Here is a 20,814-nt window from a genome sequence, read left to right as displayed (position 1 = left end):
ATGCATATAAAATCATAACGCAATGGTACTATACGCCCACTCGCCTGCACAAAATGTTCCCTAGCGTGTCCCCATCGTTTGAAGGCTCCTGGAGATTTCATGCACATCTGGTGGGCGTGTCCGCTCCTGACCCTGTTCTGGAAGGACGTCCTTAGCCATATTAAGGGGGTGCTGGGGTTTCCGCTGCCTGATTCCGCTACCATGATCCTTTTGGGTCTTAAGCCTGTCAGTTTGAAAGCCCTAACTCGTAGCGATTGGACCATAGCACTTCATATGCTAGGGGCGGCCAAACAGACTATAGCATTGTACTTGAAAAAAATGGACACTCCTCCAATAACGGCTTAGTACACGCGTTTATGGCATGTGCTCACTATGGAACTTTTTACAGCGCGTTTACAGTCGCGTGACACGCGCTTCACTGCTGTTTGGCGGCCTCTAGTTCAGTACCTTTGTAAAATAGAGCATGCGCGTTATCTACCCTCTAAGCCAGGGGTCTTCAAACTGTGGGGCGCGACCCCCAGGGGGGCCGTGGAGTGATGCAAAGGGGGTCGCGCCTTCCCAGTCACACTTCTGCCCAGGCCCAAGGGCTTCAGCCCCCCCCCCCCCCCCCTTCCCCCGTCCTGTGTCTCAGCCCGGGCTGCTGCAGTGAAACTTGAGCTGCTGGGGGCTCAGCTGGGCAGTGTCTGGATTCCTATCTCCGGCACCCCCGTGTTTTTTCACAGGTCTTTAAAGACCATTTAACATGCCTTTGTAAACTGCTTACAGAGGCTTAGGTTTTTTTGCTGGTTCCAGTACCCCCTGGGTCCCCACTGTGCCTATTCCTTACATTTGGATTTTACATTCACTGCCGTAGTGTGAGAATGAATTTCATGGAAAGGAATACAAAGTTGGCTTCCTGGGGGCGCCGTGAGTGAAAGTTTATTATTCTTTTGAAGCACCTGCTGCAGCGTTTCTTTCACCCAGCAATTACCAGGCCTCACATAAATGTCAAGATAACTTGTGTGATTAATTATCTTCCTGGAGAGAGATCAGAATGTTGTATAGTTGAGGTTTTGATTTAAGTGAAGTTAGTGCAGAGGGTTAATATGCCTGCTGCAAAGAACGTGTACCAAGTAGATTACAGAGTGCGTATGATGTGAAGAGATCAGCAGGTTACTGCTTTCAAAAGAGACATCCTTTTGTTACTTACAATTTATAACTTAAAGTCCTAATAGAGAATAGTGAGCTATTAACTTTCATCCTAGAACAGCATACACACTACAAAGAATACATTATTAGACCATTGATTAATGTTGCAAAAAGGGTTAATTTGGCTAGAAATCAATTCTTATTATTAAAGGAAACTCCCAACTATGCTGTTTCTTTTTCGACTCCGAGTTTGTGCTTCTCCACACCAAGCACTCTTGAACTATAGTGCCTACCAGTATGGATGACATGTGACTCCTATACTTTTAGTCCTTTGGCTTATGTAACATTTCCTATACACTGATTTACACACTTATGATTGATTGTCTCTGTGTAATGTGTGTGTGATGCAAAGTGCTCGGACACCCTACACTGGTATGAGTGGCACTATATAACTAATTCAATGCATCTGAGAGTGAGGGGTTATGGAGACTTGGTCACTGTTAAAGGGTGCTAGTGAGAGAATCCGTGGTGGGGGTGGTCATTGTGGGGGGCACCAACAAACATGGTCGCACAGGGCACCACCAGCACTAAAGCTGGCCCTGGGAAGTATGCACAGATAAGCGCTGAAAATACCGCTTTAGGTGACTGTTTTTTTTTGTACCGACTGGGCCACCAAAATAATCTGCTGGCAACCCTAACCATAGGACTGGAAGTTTGTTGCAGGATCAGCACATTATTTATTTCCTTCACCCTCGATCCCCGATTAATGCCGCAATAGTTTAACTTAGATCTTAAAGTCTACGCCCCGTCAATAACATGCTGAGTTTCTTCATGGGTCTGGGAATGCACCCTGCATTCAGACAACTCATTCCTCATTCTCGCCCTTCATTGTCACGCTCACCCTGCACTCACAGTGATCACAATGCACTCACACTGATCACCATGCACTTGCACCATTCACCCGCTCACCTTGCACTCACAGCGATCACAATGCACTCACACTGATCACCATGCACTTGCACCATTCACCCACTCACCCTGCACTCACAGTGATCACTCTGCTCTCAAAATGCACTTGTCCTGCTCACACTATACCTCAACCTGCAGTCACACGAGTACACTACTCATCCTGCACTCATGTGACACTTCACTCACCTGTCCCCCTCACTACTCAATATGCAACTCACTCAAACAAGCCCATCAGTAATCATACATTCATTCATCCCATTCTGAACTTGCATCCGCACCCAAAATGAGAGAGGACAGCAAGGAAGTGAGAGAATTTGATTGAAGAGTTCAGGGATGAGGAGAAATGTGAATTGCCGAAGAGAAGTGTGGACACGCAAGAAGTGAGTGTGATCCAAAGGTGAGGGCTTCTGTTAGAACAAAGGGGAGATGTGAAAGAGGAATGGGGGGACTGGAGAGGTGTAAGATACAAATAGACAAAAATTTGAATGAAGAGACGAGGTGAATGAGAAGTGCTGAGGGGCACGGGAGGTGACAGGGCCAGAGAGGCCATGAGATAAATGTGAGAGACTGTTAGAGATGAGGGCAGTGAAAGGACAGAATGGCAAGAGGTGATTAAAGGTGAAGTGAGAGGTTGAATGGGGAGAGCTCAGAAGTTGTAAAAAGGGGTGAAAGAAAATGACCTGCAAAGTGAGAGAGGGATCCGGGGTTAGGAGAGGAGAGAGGGATGGAAGGGAGGGGGTGAGAGGAAAGCTGCATGGGTAAACGGCTTAACTCTACACAAAACCGCCAGGGTTTTAAGGGACCCCTGCTTCTTCCGGTCAGGGCCAGGTGAGCTTCTAATGTGGCAGCACGTATTGCTGCAGAGTGGAAGGCCCTTCACAAACGTTGACTTGAAATCTTTCTGATGATAATTGCTGTATTTTGGTTATAAATGGGTACTGATTGGGTGAAATCTTTCCTCAGCGTTACTGTGTGTAACAAATATCAAAATAATGAAGCAATGCTATCCCAAAATACGCGGCATCACATAACCTTATTTACATTTTCATCCCACGCAATTTAGTCAACAGGTTTAGACATTTTTGTCAAGAGGGGGTCCTTACGCCTCAAAATGTTGACAGGGGGGTCTCGGCATCCAAAAGTTTGAAGACCTCTGCTCTAAGCTTAGAGCGCTGCGCCTTTGTGAAGATGCTCTACTTCCGTCAGACCCCAGCAGACTCCTCGCCTGATCGGGTCAATCTTCCGAGATGGCCCGTGTGACAAGCCCCAAACCTAGCGCGCCTTATGCTCTGCGCTGTTGCGTACACAATCCTGTCCGTCTGCCTAGTCACTACTGCTGCTGTCCTTCTCTTCTCTTTTTTCCCCTCTTTCTGTCTGGCCTCCCACTAGCTAGTCTTCTCTATCAACCTTTGGCGGGCCTCGTACCCGGGTACTTATTGTTTTAGTTCTCGTATTACAAAGGGTCCCGACGCTCCATATAATGCCTATATGTTGCCATGTGTTTTAATACGCGGCCGGCCCCACAGGGGTTGTAGGCGGCATTCTGTGTTTAAGACTGTTCTATACTGTTTTCATATAAGCATCCTGAGGAGCCTTGAATGAAACGCGGCCGGCCCTACTTGGGTTGTAGGCTTAACTCTGTGTCACTGTGGACCTAGGAAAAACTATTCATTCTCTTTATAGATATTTGAATTCCACCTCTTTTCTGGCGAAGGGTTGTCATTTAATATTTTTTATTCTTGGTCAGATTGTGGTAGTTTACCTTGGAGATTTTAGTTCTTCGTATTTTAAGACTATGGTGAAAGTAATTTAATTTACTTATTAATGGATTTCTCTCTTCACGTTTCTAGATATGTGTTTTACTACTATGTCTAAGCCCAGAGAAGTGGTGCAGGTTGTATTTAAATATTAAATATGACATCATAAAGCCATATAAGGTGCCACACGGTGTGCTGATTTTAGTTCTTTTTTCCATGATCTTTGATAAAAATAGGCATCCAGTTTGCTCCTAGTCTCTTTGCAGCCTCTGTGCTTTAGAAAGACGACCTGCTGGCTTGTCTATGTGTTGATACCATTTCTTAGAAGGTTTGCTTTGCCAGGTGCCATGTCTTTTTCTATGACAGGTGTAGTCCTTGCATATTACAAACCAATGGTGTTTTGTTGTTGAGCAAATGAGCTGTCAGTGGTGCAATTCCCCTCCACAGGCGTTTCCTATGTAGTGGAGTGTGTCCATGTACCGTGCTAATGGTTGAGTTATCATGCTCAATCCTGTGTGTGGTGGCAGTTTGGGTGCTTGTGGTGGCAGATTTGGTGTGAAGTTTATGCTATTGTTATCCATTTTTCTAGTGCCCCCTCCCACTTTCATTTAGTGAGGCAGCCCTTGGCAGATTGGATGTGATTCCTTTTTCTTTGGGTGAACTGGAGCTGTTGGTCCTGGCCTTACTTCACTCCTACAACTAGTTTGCTATTTGGGAGGTATGTGGTTCTTCAGTTCTTCGACACCACCCTACTCTTCTCTGCTAGATGTGTGTTCTTGTCTGCTTTCCCTCTTGGGTTGGCTATTCTTTGGTACTGAGGCCCCTCTTGAACTGTATGTACAGGCTGCTGGGATGTCTAGTATTAGGGATGCCTCGGATAGGGTGGTGATCTTGGATAACATTTGGCTTTGCATCTTGGCTGTATTTCTGTTTGCCAAAATGTGTTCTTGTCCTCCAGTACCTAGTTTGTGCCTCTTGTGGATTACGTGTAGCCAGGCCTTTTGAGTGTTGTCTTCTTCTCACTGGTGGGGATCTTGATGTTGCCTTGGTGTCACTGTGATTGTTTCTACTTACCCTGTTGTTTTATTGTAATGTTGGTGTGTATGGTCCATTAAAGGCTGTCGGCCTTTGGGAAGCGCTCTATGGTGATGTGTTTAGTTTCTAGCCTTGCTCCCCCCTGGCCTTGCTTGTCTTCGGGTAAGGTGGCATCTGACCCAGTGGATCCAGTAAGGGCCTGTGTTATGCCTCTGTCTAAAGTTGACATCCTTGTTTCAGTACCTCTTGCAGTGTTGAGCTTTATATGGGCTTTTGGTACAAGTGAGTTTCTTCTACTGAGCTTTTCTGGCTTAATAGTAGTATATTTCTGCTTGTACTTTGTTGTTGTGCCCTGGGTGAAGATTTTGCCTGCCAACTTGTCCCATAGGGCTGGGGTCATTTTTCTTCAGGGTGCTGGCATTTAACCCTTTGCTGATGGTTGCTATCTTTGTGTAGCTGGTCTTTCACATGGCCTTTGCATCTTGAGCCTACTCTGCATGGGCTTTGCAGAGTTTCTGTCCTATGACATGGTTAGTTTTCACTACTTCTCAAATCCGTCCACCGTCCACGTGAGAAATCTGCAGGTAGAAGTATCTATTAGAATAAACAGTTGCTTACCTTCTGTAACCATCTTTCTCCTGGCTACTCGTTCTGCCTGCTGATTTCTCACCATTATTGCCCACCTCCCACTCCAAGTTGTGGTTGTCATGGTGTTTCTTTGTTTCTTGCTAAATTATGTTTTTTCCATTGGTACCGTCTCTGGAAAAAGGTTGAGAACTGGCATCAGTGTGCCAAATCACGCCTTATTTGGCTCTGTAATGCCATGTTTGGAGATGAGAAAAAGATTTAGTCTGGCCTGCTGGCTCACAAGAACTATATAATGTTTCAAAATCCAATCTGCAATGGGATCTTGAAGGATTTATGAGGTGAACAATCTGCAGGCAAAGAGAGTATCCACCAGAAAGATTCTTACCACCAAAAATACTCACAGACTTCCTCATCAACAACCAGCTCCTCAGCACCACGCAGTCTGGATTCGGGTCCATCCACAGCACAGAAACAGCACTCGTCACCGCCAACATCCGCATGATATAGGAGACACTGCAGCCCTCATTCTTCTGGACCTCTCTACAGTATTTGACAAGGTCTCACACCCCATCCTCATCACGCTCCTGCCCAAAATCGCCCCCTAGGACCTGCTCTAAACTGGATCTGCTTCTTCTAAATAGATAGAACTCACATTTCCTGCCTGCACCTTACTTCTCGGAAGCCCAAAAATGTATCAGTAGGGTGCTTCAAGGTTCATCGCTCAGCCCCACCCTTTTCAATGTACACATGATCCCTCTGACCAACATCATCCACACACACACACTATATCAACATTCTCTCCTACGCCAACAACACACAACTCCTACTCTCCCTCTCAGATAAGACCCCCAACACAAGAAACACGTTCACAGCCTGCATGACCGAAGTCTCTAACTCGATGAATTCCAGCTGTCTGAAGCTCAACACTGATAAGACAGAAGTACTGATCGTTGCCAAGAACAAGGGACTGAAACTAGTGGCCGTCCGAATCATGACCCATACCCAGCACCTCACCAGGAACTTTGGAATAATCATTGACAGAAAACTGGACATGACCGCACAAGTCAACACTGTCACTGCATCCAGCTTCCACACCCGAAAGATGCTGAGAAAGATCTTCAAATGGATCCCAAGCAACACCAGAAAAACTGTCACTCACGCTGTAGTCACCAGCAAGTTGGACTACGGGTACACTTTCTATTCTGGGATCACCAAGCAACTCACTAGAAGATTCCAAACCATCTAGAACTCTACTGTCATGCTCCTCTTCAACTTCTGATACCAAATTCACATCACACCACACCTCGGAGAGCTCCACTGGCTACTGATACACAATCATGCTCATTTAAAACTCCTCACAAATTCATTCAAGGCACAACACAACTGAGGCTCCACCTACCTGAACAGCTGCATCATCTTCCGCCAACCACCCATACACCTCCGATCCTACTCACACACATCCCATGCAAATGCAAAACCAGATCACCACATGCATTTTTTTACATTGCTCTTAAAGCACAGAGCGGCTTCCCACTCCACATCAAAGCTTCGTCTTCTCTTCTTGAAGCTGAAGACCTGTTTTTTCAATTAACCAACATACCATAGGCCGGGTTAAGCGCATACACCTACGCAGCGCCAGGATACCTTCGCGAGTGATAGTGCGCTTTAACATAAGTAACTTTTTTCTGACCTAAGCCCTTATGTTGCCTTGTTGTGTGCGTGCTCTGCTTGTTTAAGTCAGGTTTAATGTTGTCAGTATTAAACTGCTTCCATAGGTAGTGTGCATGCGCTGATGGTGAAACGAGACTGATGAAGCACCTGGTGTGCAAATGGCTGTAGAATTTGTGCATGCATGTCCCGTGAGTCAAGTTTTCTCACTTTGTTGAGTGTTCATTTGAGTTTTGATGTATATGTCTGGAACTTTGGTTCCTGGGTATCCTCCTATACTTGCCATTAGGAATTGGGCATTTGTTCAGTGCTACATCAGTACCTTGTTTGCTCTTTCTCCTTACTTTTTTGTGAGGTATGTGTTTTCACTTTGTTGGCAGTAGTGAAAGCTTGATCTTTCTAGGTAGCTGTAGTTGTTTGCTGTTTGTACTGTTTTTCTTCTATCCAAAGGTCTGTCTATTCTTTTGTTTCAGTGAGAATTTGTGGTTTTGAGGAGTTTTGCATGGGTCTGTCCACAGTTTGTAATGACCTATATCTGTCTTGTTTGTTTGTATAAAACGTATGTCACTCTGTTGTCTCAGTTTAGAATATGTCCATGGTTTGAATGTAAGGGGGTGCATAATGTGTCTTTGTGGCCCTTTGTTTAAGCCTTGGCCTGTCCAGCTCATAACATCCTTTAGTGTAGTCTAATCTGTGGCCTCTCAACTATGTTCCCACTACTGGCATTGGAGTTGTGATACTAGGGTCTAAGTAGAAGAATCTGGCCTTCTCCTGTTGTAGTATACCTAGAGGATTAACCTGGATCTATAATTTTATCTCCTGCCAGCATTTATATATAATAAATATCTAAATGTCAAGTATCCTGATCCTATTCTCTGTCCTTGAGGGCTTCCTTCCAATTACAGTAGTTTTGTGACGAGGAGACCATTCCTATTAGTCTGTAATTGCCAGAATTCTTTATTGTGTGGTCTTATTGTCCCCAGTACAGCCCCTGGTGACCAAAGTGCCTGGATTCTACACCTTTGGGTTAAAATATAATGCTGTAAAAGGACACAATTGTACATTATTTGGCTGCAAGTGAATTATGAAGAAATAACAACTTGAAACTTGGTTATTTAATTATTATGTTTGGGCAAAGTCATACTCAAGATTTCTCCAGTTTTAAATGTAATTGCATAATTTGTTTTCTGTTCACTTTCTGGAGTTCCAGGCCTAGTATTGACAGTGTCTTCACTTCCCTTTTCCTTACCAAAGCCTAATACCTGCAATTTGGAAACCTTTGTTTCAAATGCTTCTTTGTATTCCAACAGTCGTGAACACCAAAGGATATCAAAATCCAAGTTCTTAATGTTAGGCACTTAGACAATGATGACTGACAAGCGTGGCTAGGTCTAATCTGCACGTGTCTGCTGGTTGTAATAATTGACCGCTGCAAAACGTCTTCCGGTCTATGCTTTTACAGTATCTCTGTGTCTCAAGGATAGAGGACACTTTTTTAGTGGATGACACCCACCAATTCCTGTGATCTTGCTTTTCCTCATTTTGTTAGCACTTTGTAAATTATTGTCGTCCTACTGTAAATTATTGTCGTCATACATCAGTTGGCTCTGAATGTCTGAAATGATAGAGGCTGATTTTACCTCAGGTTGCTACTCAAATGACAGTTGACACCTGAGCCTCACAAACATATTGTAGCACAGATAAACTGGTCTTGAGAAGAGTCCCTACTAGTACAAAGATATATTCAGCAGTGGACTATAAAAAGTGATGCCTTTTAGCCCCCTCTTATTTCTGGAGTTTGCTAAAGGTTTGTGTCATTATTGGTTACTTTTAAAGCACTGACAGAGATAAAACATATGTAGCATAATAAAAGGATGTTGCAGTCTAATCGGGTAGAGTAATAGTATCCAATGTTTTCAAGTTGACACCCTGTTCTGTGTTCAGTTCCATTTTCAGCAAGACTAACTATTTGTGTTCCCAGAGGTTTCCTGAAACCCTTTGTCGGTCTGTCATCAATCAAAACTATCCATCAAGTGTACATTTAGCATTTAGTAGTCAAATGTTCTTGGAGGGTGTCTCTGCAGGTTGCATAAAACAGGTCAGGTTTCTGTGAGGCTCTTCTAAGCAAAAGTGTGTCTTTTTGAAGCATTCACATCTATGTTTCTTTCAGTGAGATTCTCTATTTCATTAGGGTGTTTTGAGACGGAACTGGACGTTTGTGCGTTTTCGCAAATTACCTGAGAATTGTTGTATTCCAGTGCACTTTGCTTGGTCCCATAGAGTTTTCAACTTTATCAAAAGAAGTAAAGCATAACCCTGTGATCTAAATGTCCTTACTTCTATTTCTTACATATGATTGTCTTTTTTAATGCCCCATAGCAGTTCACATATATTGCAATATATTTAACTCTGTTAAAATTCCTTACATTATTGTTTTGTAAGTCTGTGAATTGAAGCTTGGATTCATGTCTTTACGCCATCCACCTGGAGACATATACTTTTTTTAAATGTTGAGTCTCCAACTTTCAATTGGAAGTTGGAGCAAGTGTGCAAGTGCAATGATCGATTCATGCCTAATTAATTCAAGTTACATTGGTGTCGTATAACTTGTATATGTTTTTGCATTCCATGTTCAAAGCTGACTAAGATATCGGTATGTATGCTTCAAACTCGGGTTGAATAGTTAGCTTTTATGTTTAGTATAAGACCTTCTCCTTCTAGTCAGGGAGTTGTTTGAACCAGTAGTTTTTCAAAAGTAAGTACACAAATAATTTTACAGTAGTCCGTTTCAGTATGGGTTGCCACATAGTATGTCACTTAAGGGGCAACATCCATATTACAAAGAAACACAATTGTAGCCTAGAAAGAGAGCTAATCTGTGTGTGTATGTATGTATGTATGTATATATATATATATATATATATATATATATATATATATATATATATATATATATATATATATATATATATATTACAGCTTGAATTTACTTTGAGGGATGTATTGTGTTTTTCTTTAAAGTGTCTCTCTTCATATTGTAGCATGGAAACCAACACACAAAAAGAAGTAGCAGCTTTGAAACTGTGTGAAGGACACCCCAACATAGTGAAGCTGTATGAGATTTACCATGATCAGGTATAGTCAACACATACATTCAATTTTATGTTTATCTTGTTAATTATATTTTTGGGACAGGAGAGATCTCACATAAAGGCAGGGTATCTGAGTGCTGAGAACATAAAAATAGGAAAAAGCAAATAGCTTTTTAAGTAAAATAATTTGTTGGCTATTTGAAAGAACATAAAATATGTATATTTTGTGTGCCTTAAAATTATCCTTGGGTATCTTTAACAACATATCTCTGTTACTACAGTTGTTACATAGACCTATGTAAAGTTCATTATCCTTGTCTGAACTGTACCCACGGAATTATGTTTCCCATGCCTAACACTATATCTTTAGTTCCTTGGTTCATCTTTGTTGCGTTTTAGGCACTCTACCTTTTTTTAATGTGTTTTATTAAGTTTCATAGACATTGTAGAAAGTTAGCGATAAGTATAATCATAGGCATAGTGATATTTCCGAACTAGTCATGTGGTGGATATCAGCTGAACATAACATTACATCCTCCAGAACATAGCAATGTTTAGAATCACCATGATAAACACATGAACAATTAAACCGTCAATGAGAGTTTTAATGCAACAGGAAAGTCTGCTTTTGAGTGACTGTGTGGTGGGGTGTGTGGGATGACCTGGGTGTAGGGCGTTACAGCAGGTCACCCACCACGGGTGGGGGGTATTACCAAGCAATGCCGGAGGAGGGCTGCAGCCCAGTTTTTATGTCAATGTGTGCCTGGTGGTAGGAGGGGGGGGTGGGCCAGAGCACATGTCCCATGGACCCCTAGTGGTGGTGGTTGTGAGATTTCGGGGGGGTTGCGTGCTGAAGGAGAGGTGCAGCTGCTCTGCACAAGGCAGAAGGCCCGCCCGGGTTCGTGTAAGTGTAGGATGAAGCGTGTGATGGGCTAATGTGATTCACGGGGACGTGCATAATTTTAGGCCTCAAGCTAAAAAAGAAGGTGTCCCAGCATTTGCCACCACTCCTTGTGTCCCCTCGCATCCGGAATAGCCGCAAGGTGTTGGCCTCTGCCCGCGTCCACATTAGTAGTGTGAGCAGCCAGCACTGGAGATCGAGGGGAGTGGGGGCTCTCAATGGCACAGCTATCAGCCTTTTGAATAGCACAAAGGTGAGATCTATGAACCTGTGGAGATATCTATCGCCTGTTACGTAGCCCCAATAGGCAAGATTCAGTCGTGAGCCCTCCTTGTGTTCAGACAGTTCAGACACTGTGGCAATGATTGCCTGCCTTACAGGCTGCAGAGTGGGCCAATCCCATGCCATGTGGTAGAATCCAGCATCTGGCTATTTGCACTGGGGGCATTCAGAAGAGAGGGCAGTGTACATACATTTGAAGCAGTGTGGGGAGAGGTAGGCTTGTTGTACATATCTGAATTGTGTGAAACAAAATCTAGGGTCGCAGGACACTTCCTTAACTATATGTAGGGTACGGGACCAGGATGTATTTGTCAGGGGTTTCGGTCGTACGGCATCCCATCTGGCGCCTGCTCCTGCAGCGTAGTTTTTCAGGATGGAGTTGATAGATATGTAGAGGGTAATAATCGCATGGTGCGAGCTATCCGCAGTTAGGTGCGTGTACAGCATGGCGGGGGGTTCCGCTTCGCCTCAACCCCATGTAGCGCTCAGTGCCATTTATATAGTGTGGAATGTTAAGAACTGGCCACCTCCTATTCGGTAGGTGTCAATGACATCCTGAAAGGACATTTTTTTTTAAAACTGTTTTTATTTATTTTTTTAGGTTTTGATATACAAACAAAGAAATAATGGATACACGATGCATACTGGATAGCAGACATTATCAAGTGATGTAGAGCAAAAAACACAGTGTGAGGTCTCCTGAAAGAGAGCATGAGGTTAAAACCAGGTGTCGCATATGTATATTTAACGAGGATCATGCATGAGTTATCTAATCCCATCAACAATGGGCCAGGGACAACAGTCTTCAAGGCTCTTTTCCTAAACTCCCTGTTGTCAAATCTGACCTCTCCCCCTCAGCCTCCATTTCTATACAATAGTATTTTAACCATGGAGCCCAGATCTTCCTGAATTTTCGACGGCATCCCCTTGCTTTATATGTTATTTTTTCCGCCACCATGTATAGATCGAGGCACGCTCTCCATTCCTTGGATGTAGGGTGTTGATGGACACCCCAGTATCGAGCTATATCCCTTTTGACCACCACCAACCCTAAATTAGCCAGAGTGAGTTTGTATTGTGGCAAATCTACCTCTGTGGGAATCCCCAATAGGGCATACCTGGCTTCCAACTCAAGTTGAGCTCCCAATATATTGTTTAGTTCCCTCAGTATCTTGACCCAGTATGGTTTAATCCGGGAGCACTCCCAGAGAGTGTGTATAAAGGTACCACATTCTGTGTGGCGTCTAAGACACTCCGAGGTGCTTTCTCCCCCCATATTGTGTAACCTAGCTCTGTCAAAATAGGTCCTGTGTAGGATTTTGTATTGAATGAGGCTTAGTCTTTGTTTTATCGCCACTTCACGTGGATGCATAAGGGCGGCTTCTCAGTCGATGTCTTCCAGTGGGCCAGTAGTGAGTTCCCATTTAGCTCTAAGTGAGACCAGTTTGTCAGGCATGTTATTAATTAGTGTTTTGTATGTTAGCGACATGGCCATGGTAGGAATCTCCTCCTGCCCTCTAGCACTGCATCCAGACCCTCCGCATGTCAGGCATGCTGTAGTCTAAGAAAGGCATAGGTTTGAGTGTCGCTGAGCTGGTAACGGGCTTCAAGCATACTAAAGGGCGCCAGAGAGCCTTTCTCCATGACATCTCCTATTTTGGAGATACCTATTAAATCCTACTGTCCAAAACCTGTCAGCTTTCCAATCTCAGCTAGTCTCGCTCCCTCCCACAAAGGGGTCTCCCTCGTAGGTTTCATGTCCCATTTCATTTGCTTTTCGGCACCTTTCCATGTTTCCAACACCCTCTGGGCGGCTGGCAATAGCCGGCTACTGCCCTTGCCTCCGTAGATAAAGTGTAATTGTGTGCAGTTTCGAAATTGAAGTCTTTCCAACATATACGTGGGGTGATCCCTTGCTACATGGTTTCATTCATTAAGTACACTGAGATGGGCCTCTCTACAGGAGGCTCTAATATGCGGTAAGGCCAGACCCCCATTATAGGGGTTTTGCTGCAGTGTTTGCAACGCTGTTCTTGGATGGGCCCTGTCCCACAGAAGCAGACGTAGCTCGTTGTTAAGGGTTGCAAAAACAGACTCTGGTATTTTACAATAGGTGTTTTGCTACACAGAGCAACTGAGGGAGTGTGCTCATGTTGTACATAGCGGCTCTCCCCATAATAGTCAGAGGGAGCTTCCTCCACCTCTTGACATCTTCTTGGAAATTTATGAGAACCCATCTAATGTTACGTTCTAACTTAGTTGCTACGTCAGTGGTGATATAAAGCCCTAGGTAGTTGAACCTCTCTGTCAACAGTTTTAGGCAGTTTGGATAGGCCGAGGGCTCTATGGTACCTCCCACCGGTTATAAGGTGGATTTGTTCCAATTAATTTTGTACCCCGCATGCCGGCCATATTCTTCAAAAATTTGTAAGGTTTTGAGGAGTGATTCAGTTGTATCCATAACATATAATAAAATATTGTCCGCATATAGATATATGCGTTCCTCTTCAAGAAGGCGAGAGTCATCTATAAAACCACCCAGTCCCTGGTAAGATCTGACGACACAAGCCAAAGGTACCAGTATCAGGGCAAACAGTAAAGGGGACGAGGAACAACCTTGAACAGGCTAGCTTATCAAAGTGGCCCCATCGACCCGGTCTTTGACCTCGGGAGCAGCATACAGAAGTGCCAACCATTCTCGAAATACTGGACCAAACCCACATTTTTCCAAAGTAAGTCTCATGAAAGGCCAGTGTATGGTATCAAATGCCTTTTCGGTCCCGGCGGGGTGGGGGGGGGGGGGGGGTAATGTTTCGTTGAAGGTTCGAATGTTTGTTATTGCTACTGTTCAAGCATATTGCCGGTTTGGTACACACTTCGAAGATCTCCACTGAGGGACTACCAGTTGGTGTACAGAGACTGGGGGGGATTCTTATGCAGAATTGCTTGTAAATTGGAACTGTTTTAATGTGTGTCGTGAACTGCAAAACCGCAAATAAAGAAATTTAATTAAAAAAAAGGCCTTTTCGGTGTCGAGTGAGAGGAGCAAATGTGGGCTATCCCTATTCTGGACCGTATTCATCCAGTTAGCCAGCCGTCGTAGGTTAAAACTTGTTGCTGGTTTGGCATAAAGCCCGATTGGTCTCTATGTACTAGGGAGGCAATAACCGCTGTTGAGCAATAACCAATGTTGAGCAGTGATATGGGTCGATAGGACCCGCACTCCTCCGGAGGTTTTCCTGTTTTATGAATCACTACTACCGTTGCCGTTCAGAGATCTTTTGGAAGAATCCCTTGCTCTTTCGACATTTTTTAACATATTTAATAAATATGGGGCCAGGAGGCTACTGTTTTGTTCAAAGAATTCCCCTGGAAGCCCATTAGGGCCCAGGGTTTTCTCTGACTTTAGCCGGCCAATGGCCTCCGTAACTTCTTCAAGAGTTAAGTCTTCGTCTAGCCTATCCCTCTCCTCCTGGGAAAGCGAGGGAAGCTCAATTGTTTCTAGATATTGGATTATTTGTGCCTCGCTTGCCTGCATTTTAGCTTCGTAAAGATCCGCATAGTATCGTGCAAAAGCCCCTGCTTTATCTTTGGGTGTAGTGTGTGTGTGAGCACCTCTGTGTATGGACGTGACCTATCTTGATTCCATTTCTTTCATGCCCAGCCATGCGAGTAGCTTACCCGCCCTGTCTCCTGTCTCGTATAATCTGTGTTAGACAGCTAACTGGTGGGCCTTCGTCTCTTGGGTTACTAGCGCCTGATATTCCCTCCTTGTTAATTCTGTTTGGGGGAGGGTATGGCTACTGGGCGTGGGAGTCCCACTGCCTTCTAGACTTAACAGTTGACTTTCTAAGGCCTCTATCTCCTGAGTTTCACACCTTTTTTTATGGGCAATTATATTTTGTGCTCTGTCTCGAATCCCCGTCTTAAATGCCTCCCATAAGGTGACTGCCGATTGTACTGAGCTTTCATTCTCCCTAAAATAGAGCTCCAAGCCCACCCGGAGTTGTTTGGCAACCTCTTTATCCTGCAGGGCCCACGAGTTCAGTCTCCAGTTCATTTCCAGGTTTCTGAATTTTCCTCCCACCGTTAATAGGTGCGGCGGATGGTCTGAAATGCCCCAGGCCAGATAATCCACCCTATCTATGCTTTCAATCTCCCCTGCTGGAGCGAAAAGGTAATCCAATCTAGAGAACACCCTTTGGGCCCCTGAGAAATAGGAATAGGCAGGTATGTTCGGGTGTTGGCGTCGCCATAGGTCAGTCAACCCAAGGACAATCAAACTGTGCCAGTGGTGTGGGTCCATGCGTCCCGGGGCGAGACTGTGTCCGGTCTAACATGGTATCAATCACGTCGTTAAAGTCCCCCCCCCCCCAATAATATGCATTGCGGGTTCTGAATGCAGTAGGAGCTCAGTCAGCTTCTCCAGTGTACGTTGCTGCAGTCACGGGGGGGGCTTAGCCACTAATGAGTAGGAGCTTCCTACGATTCCAAATTCCCTGCACTGCCACATATGTCCCACCGGGTGTCTATCCATTGTTTGGTAACACAAAAGGGGGCGATTTCTTGATGAGAATTGCCATTCCTCTCGAGCCTTTGGTAAAGCCCGCATGCACCAGAGTAGTGTATTGCCCTCTTCCCAGGAAAGAACAATGTGAGCCCATCAGGTGTGTCTCCTGCAAGAAGACTGTCAGGTTTGAGGCTTTTAAGATAGTTAGATACTAATCCTCATTTTACTTTGTTCCCCAACCCATTGACATTCCAATTACTGTGTACCTACCCTCCACCATTGCAAAGAAGTTACTAAATCGTCTCGCATCCAGCCCTCTCCAGGAGCACAGCCCGTACCTCCCAGGTCCGTCCCAATACCGGTATCCATTTGAACCAACTGAAATCCCCACCCCCCGAAACAAATTTGTCCCACAACAGTTGACATCTCCCAACTTATCCCCCAACCTACACTCTTCTGGTACCCACACTACCCCCCAATTTGTCAACATGACAATTCTGGCATGGGTAATCCACCAAGAGGTCTGTAACCCTCTCTCCCACTCCAACTCAGTGAACTACTCGATTATGCGTTATAAGTTCACAATAATTGTTACCTTGTCAGGCCAAATGTCTACCAGGCCCTGGGGCTGTCTTACTGTCTTTTGGCGGCCGTCCGGCCCCTGCATCTCAGTCCTCGTCGCCATTACTGGGTTGTCTTTGCTGCTGGATACTGCTTCTATCAGGATTGGATCTGTGTCTTCGATCCAATGGATGTTCTCGAAGTGAATGCTCGCTGTCTGCGTCCGCCAACTCCTCTCTCTCTGACATTTCCGTGGTGACATATTCAATTGATCTTTGAAGGGACTGTGCAGCGAGTCCCTGGGTTGCTTCGTCATCTGACTCTGACTCTGATATTTGTGGCCTGTCATCTCTAGGACTCAGTGATCTCATTAGTGTTCCTGCGGTGGCCCTCCGCATCTTCAACACTCACCTCTGGCACTTCTCTTTAGGTCTTTCCGGACTCAGACCCAGCCTCTTATCTGCGTGCAGGTCTAAAGCTTGAGATGCTCTACGCCCCAGCAAGGGCCGCTCTTCGATCCATGACCACGCCTTGTCCGGGGTTTGAAAAAACTGTGTGGCACCTTGGAAGATGACTTTAAGCTTGGCTGGGAATAGCAACATGTACTGGATTCCGAGTGCTCTAATTTTGCTTTGATTGGATCAAAAGTTTGTCTCTGTTTCTGCACATCGCGTGAGTAATCCGGGAATACCATCACTCAGGTATTTTCGTATTTAATCTCTCCTTTTTTCCAGAATTCACGAAATATTAGATCCCTAGCTTGGAAGTTCAAAAAACGGGCTATCAAGAGTCGAGGGGGTGCCCCCGGTGGTGGGCGGACATTTGGCATTCGGTGCGCCCTCTCTATAACAATACATGTCGAGAATTGTGCGCCTGCAAGGGCCTCTTTTAGAAAAGTCAGGAGAAATTGGCTCGGATCCGCTTGCTCTGCGTTTTCCGGAAAACCAATAAATCGAAGGTTGTTTCTGCGGGCCCTATTTTCAGCATCATCGACGCTCCATGCCACTTCTTTCATTGAGGCTAAGAGCCCCGTCACATCTTTCCTCATAGAGTGAGAGGTATCTTCCAGTTCCGTGATGCGGTATTCAGCCTCGGTGACCCTCTTAGAGACTTTTCGTAGATCATAGCTCAACAACGTGACTTCCGAACGTATCACTGCCATCTTCCCTTCCAGGCTCTCTCTAGACATGTGAATCGCCTGTACTATGTCCGCATTATCTGGAAGGGGTGTAGCATCTCCCTCTGCCCCTGTCAACGTGGGGAGCACTTTTGCAAACCGATCCAGCTTCCCCTGTCTCTATGTTTTAGGCTCCTTATCCTTCGCTATCTTGAACGATATGGTGGTTGTATGTAAACAGTTACTCTCACCTACAGTCACTGTAGAGAGCCACCGACTATCCAGCAGCGCTTTGTCGCCCCTCCAGGTTGGGAATGATATTCAAATCCCTGGGGGAGGGGAGTCGCACACGGACGCTCTTTGTCTATCTTCCTGCCTTACTTCCAGGGCAGGGGGAGGGCTTGGTTCGGAGAAGGATCTCCAGTCGAGGTTGGCACCAACAAATAGATGGCTACTCTCTCCTGCGGAAGTCGAGCCAACATGTCCCTCGTGTCCCCTGTGTCGCCGTTGGTAGCCTCCTTAACTGTCACTCTTTGGGGGTATGTTGCAGCTCCCAGCCCAAGTGCAGGGTGTCATCCAGGGCATCGATTCCAGCCAGCAGCGCCACAAATTCCCCTCCACTGAGTCTGTGTCTCAGAGAGTGAGCCGAGGTCCACACAACCCTCAGTCCCTTCGCCGCTCACCTCACTGGGCCACACTGTGAGTATAGAAATCTGCGGAGGGGGGAGAGGAGAAGTCTGGGTTGTTGCCCACTGAACTGCCTATAGAAGCCTCCTTGCCTTTAGACACGGTCCGCTTCCTCATTTTTAATGCCTGTGGAGGCCCTATTGGCATGCCCCTCGTGTCTCTGCGGCACCTTCAGTGGCCTTCTCTCAAGTCACACCACGGAATGTATATTAGCCTTCCCTTCCACGAAATCTGACCTGCGCTGGACCTTAGTCCAAAAGAGTCCACCGCTTGCCAGGCCACCGTCGACCCCCTCGCCGCTCACCACTGCACTACGCACAGTTGAAACCAAAATCTGCAGAGGGGAGAGATGAAGCACCCAGCCCCAGGCCCACCAGACCACCTTTAGCGGCACTGTTGTCTCCGATATAGTCTGCTGGCCTGATCTTGCCGCCGCCGGCCCTCTGCGTTGCTGCTCTCGGGAGGACTCTTCACGACCAAGCAGCCTCGGTCAGAGGGCCCCCACAATCTCCACTGCGGCTCTGGTAAGAACAAGAAGGGGGGTGGGGGAGAGAAAGGCACTTAGCATACGGGTTCCCAACTAGGCCGCTATTTCCCTTTCAGGCCGCTGCCGGTGTTGTTGCAGGGGTAAAGGGAGCCTCCCCGCTTACCGGCAAATTACGTCCGGGCAGCCCACACCGCCTCCGCTTTTCAGCTTCGCCGACTCCACAAGGCTGTTTGCCACTCCTCTTCGCGGCTCTAGGGGGGCCGCAGTCTGCCCCCAGTACCACGTTGGTTACCTCAAATCCGAGTCTGGACGACCCAACTTGCTTTACTCTTTCCGAGCCGCTCGCCACTGCCCAGGCTCTACGTGGGCTCAGTATGTCTCCCCATTCAGCTCCGGCGAGGCGCCATCTTGAGACGCTGCTCGCCGATGTCGTTTCAGGAACGGCTCTGGTCACAGCCGAAAACCGCAGCTCTCTTTCCGTCCAGCACGCCTCGGCCTCCAGACACCCTCCTGTCACTACTGCTGTGATTTCTCGGTGTTGGGGATCAGGATAAATGGCAGGATTCGGTCAGGGCCAGCGAAGCTAGCAGAAAACGCAGCTACCCGGCCATGATTTTGGCCACGCTCCCCCGAAAGGACATTTAAGTGCTCTACCTTTAGGTAGTTCTCTGTCAGATGGGTACCTTAGTCACCAATCTCATACTTTGTAGTATATCCAATGCAGCACTTTATATAGTGTTAGTGGAAAACTTCCCTTTATACCCTCCTCCCTAGGATGCATGTAGCCTTCCTTCGACTAATTCAGGTTCAAGTCCCTCTCACATTTGGCTCTCGGGCATACCGGTCTGCATGGTATCTTATTTATTTGGATTTTGAAAGCCGCACGGAAATCAATGTCACACAGATATTGAAGACTTTACAAGTGATTAAGTCCTTGTGAAACCCACACCATTATGTTTGTACTTGATCAGCTTCATGACCCCTTGGGTAAAAACGAAGTAAAGAAAACCTTTACTAAAACTAGAAGAACTGTCACAAACAACCAGAGGCTGGGGATGAGTGTCTGAAAAGTTTCAGCGCTCCGTCCATTGTCTTTTGTGTTTACTTTGTTCGCCCTAAGTTGGCAGGGTATGCCTAGATGTGGGTCCCTTGCTCACTTTGCCACTGGATTCAAGCTAGCCTCGCTGATGAGCGGTGTTACCCCAAAACTGGTCCCAGGATGCTTGTTTCCAGTCCAGGAAAGACTTTGCTTGGCAGTTCGGGCTGGACTGTTCCCATGAGGCACAGAATCAAGACTGATTTGCGTATGGCTTGGTCTGAACTGGGGTGGCGAAGGGAGCTAAAGAACGATGATGGATTCAACCTAGGTCTAATAGTGACTGGGGGTGAGTGTCTGAAAAGTTTCAGCGCTCCGTCCATTGTGTCTTTGTGTTTACAAACAACCAGTGGTCATGAATTTCGTGACAAGACCGTAGGTTACCATTATGCATATTTCTTTTAATGCCACTCCAAGCAGCCACTTAGAAGCAATACATCACAAGATGAAAAGGATCTAGAATAGAATCTTCAGGTTGTACAATAGTCATGCACGTAGTTTGATCTGCCTCTTTTAAATGCTGCTCCAAGCAGATAAGTACTACTTTATGTTTCTCTTGTCAAGAATGACTGTTTTATGTAGTTTTGGTCTGTTTCTGGCCATGTCTTATAAGAATGCCTGTCAGGTAGTTTTACCTACCTTATGTAGTTTTGGTGATTTTATTTCGCAATACCCTTGTCTCCTACGGCAACCGCCTCTCTCTTTTTTCACTTAAAAACCACTTACGAACCCTTTGCCTTCAATTTACGGAGACCATCCCCCTCCCCCCCTCTAAACCTTAATTCTTTTTGTGCCTCCGTTTTCTTCGACAGTGTATGGGCTGCTTTCATTCGTCCGTACCCTCCTTTCATGCCCCCAGACAAGCCCGTCCTTAGTCCTTCCGTGCCTCTGTTACCTCTCGGGTGCACCTACGACCGTGCTACTTCATTCACACGC

The 20,814-nt window shown here is 45.9% G+C and overlaps 1 protein-coding gene across 2 annotated transcripts in view; it reads left to right on the top strand.

The window, feature by feature from the left end:
- Positions 1 to 20,814, top strand: part of RPS6KA5 (ribosomal protein S6 kinase A5) — a 543,858-nt gene that overhangs the window by 402,267 nt on the left and 120,777 nt on the right. For both annotated transcript variants that reach the window (XM_085626532.1, XM_085626531.1), the window contains exon 12: positions 10,187 to 10,280. In XM_085626532.1, coding sequence (XP_085482658.1) covers positions 10,187 to 10,280 — 94 coding nt within the window. The remainder of the gene's footprint in view (positions 1 to 10,186; positions 10,281 to 20,814) is intronic.

This window comes from Triturus cristatus, chromosome 9, assembly GCF_964204655.1.
Source record: "Triturus cristatus chromosome 9, aTriCri1.1, whole genome shotgun sequence".
Taxonomy (NCBI): Eukaryota; Metazoa; Chordata; class Amphibia; order Caudata; family Salamandridae; genus Triturus; species Triturus cristatus.
Note: the sequence above shows the minus strand (reverse complement) of the source record. Positions and strands in the feature narration are given on the sequence as shown.